The 1951-nt window shown below is 53.6% G+C and overlaps 4 protein-coding genes across 4 annotated transcripts; 3 read left to right on the top strand and 1 right to left on the bottom strand.

The window, feature by feature from the left end:
• Positions 1–199: 199 nt before the first annotated feature.
• On the bottom strand, positions 200–574 carry T310_0149 (uncharacterized protein; the record flags this gene model as incomplete). The annotated part of the gene is made up of 1 exon (XM_013476978.1): positions 200–574. A coding segment is annotated over one exon (375 nt), but the record flags the coding sequence as incomplete, so codon positions are not given.
• On the top strand, positions 541–891 carry T310_0148 (uncharacterized protein; the record flags this gene model as incomplete). The annotated part of the gene is made up of 1 exon (XM_013476977.1): positions 541–891. A coding segment is annotated over one exon (351 nt), but the record flags the coding sequence as incomplete, so codon positions are not given.
• Positions 584–925, top strand: T310_0147 (uncharacterized protein; the record flags this gene model as incomplete). The annotated part of the gene is made up of 1 exon (XM_013476976.1): positions 584–925. A coding segment is annotated over one exon (342 nt), but the record flags the coding sequence as incomplete, so codon positions are not given.
• Positions 926–1260: 335 nt separating this feature from the next.
• On the top strand, positions 1261–1590 carry T310_0146 (uncharacterized protein; the record flags this gene model as incomplete). The annotated part of the gene is made up of 1 exon (XM_013476975.1): positions 1261–1590. A coding segment is annotated over one exon (330 nt), but the record flags the coding sequence as incomplete, so codon positions are not given.
• Between the last annotated feature and the right edge of the window lie 361 nt (positions 1591–1951).

Raw genomic sequence — 1951 nt, 5'->3', positions numbered from 1 at the left:
ACACAAAAAAAAGTCAGAAGGGCTGCGTGTCCGGTTGTTGATATCGCTCAGAGTTCTGGGGGTATGCCAAATATCACGCAGTGGGAAAAGCAGGCTCGACACTGCGAGATAGTGGTCAACAAGGATGGCGGCAGTTCAGCGGAGGAGGGGACAGGACAGCATGGGGTATCTGACAGATAAGCACAGCTGCTGAAAGGAATCAGTGGTGAAGGGGCAGTGAACTGGAAAATCCCGCTGATGGCCAGGAGAGAGCAGGGTTTAATAGGAGGACCGTCCCTGGGCTGATGATTGCAGGAGAAAAATTTTCCTGTCCGTCAGTGACTGTGGAAGCCGCGATGGTGGGAAACGTGCCCGGATAGGGCGTGCGTGCGCAGTTGTCAGCACCTACCATGCGCTGGCAATCGCGGTTGCGATAGGTGCCGCCATGCAACACTGAAGGATTGCCTGCCCTGGGTGGAGTACCGCTCTTCTGGAGCTGGGGTAGCCATACCGCGCGTGAAGCAGATCGCAAATCAGACGCGAGCATTCTGTATATTGTGAGGGGCCCATCTCTCACTCCCTCGCCGGGACGGGCCTAGTGTAATTAATCAATATAAGCCATCTTATCTGTGCTGCGCAAGCTCCTCGTGGACGGCACAAGGAGCCCGGCTCCACTGTCACTGTCAATTCTGTACTCTGTACCGAAGAACCGTGCCGACGCAATGCGTTATGCGCGTGGAAGAAGGCCTATCAGCGGCGACAATCACTGGCTCAGCTGTTCGCATGCTGCGAGATGACTCGGGGGCCGCTGTGCACGGCTTGGTGTGGCTTGGAGATCGGAAGCCGGCGATGGAGAGCCCTGTGGGCAGTGGACCCCGTGGGCCTGGCGGCTCTCGGGATCGCAACGCCTAAAAGCCTTGGCGACCACTGCTGCTGGGAGAAATAAATTGGCAGACAGACGCCACTGCAGTCGCTAGGGACCGCCTCAGGCCCTGCCTAACTGCCTAGGGTATAAAGCCTGCCTTCTGGGTTCAGCTGGCGACGTCTTGACTTTGCGCCACCTCTGTCATGGCCGTCTTCGTCTCTGGGAAACAGGGATCGTCGAAACGCGCAGGCGGTCGGGATGTCGATCTTCGTATTCTGCCGGAATCTCTTGAAGGATTGGCCGCTCTGAGAGGTATTTCTTGGGGCAATGGCCCTTCAGGAGACCGCATCAGCTGCTGCAGAGCAGAATCCTTTGCACAGCTGGACTCGAGGACGCAGATTGAGAGGGCTGCTTGATGTCATGGCCCCGCAGGTGGGCGTCTGAACGCACGACAGCAGAGTCGAAACGCGAGGAATCCATGCGCCGCGCCAGTTCGTTTGGGGAAAGTCGGAATTGGTCGGTCCGGTGGGCACCTGACAGCCGGGTCCGGCGTATGTCCTGTTACCCGTCACGACATGTCTTTACCGTTTTTAACCGATAGCCTTGTACGGTACGCAGTACACAAGAGTTTGGACAGAGATAAACTGTACCCTTCTCTTCCTTTCGACTTGATGGCAGAATACTGGCATATCTTGTTGAACCTATCTGCAGATGCAATCTATATACAACCTACAGGAAATCAATGAGCTGTTTACTACTCTAATCGGTTTCTCCTGGCATCGTTTGAGGACCAAGGGAAGCAGTCGACGCGCAACCTTATTTACTCCATCGAAATGACACAATAATAATTATCTAATCATTATTGCTCATAACGTGATCTATAACCTAGTCGGACAAATGGCCTAGTCGGACACTTCCCCACCATCATACAGCTTCACAGTCAAATTTCACCACAACTATATAGAGAAATCATCTAATTACATTAAGAACTATTTCTTGTACGCTGGGAGCATGTACGGGCAGTATGCCCAACTGTTCCACATATACTGCACTGACGTGCAGCACGTTTTTGTGGTCTTTCCTCAGTAACCTCAACCACCCTACTCT

This window comes from Rasamsonia emersonii (assembly GCF_000968595.1).
Source record: "Rasamsonia emersonii CBS 393.64 chromosome Unknown ctg1118621759667, whole genome shotgun sequence".
Classification (NCBI taxonomy): Eukaryota; Fungi; Ascomycota; class Eurotiomycetes; order Eurotiales; family Trichocomaceae; genus Rasamsonia; species Rasamsonia emersonii.
Note: the sequence above shows the minus strand (reverse complement) of the source record. Positions and strands in the feature narration are given on the sequence as shown.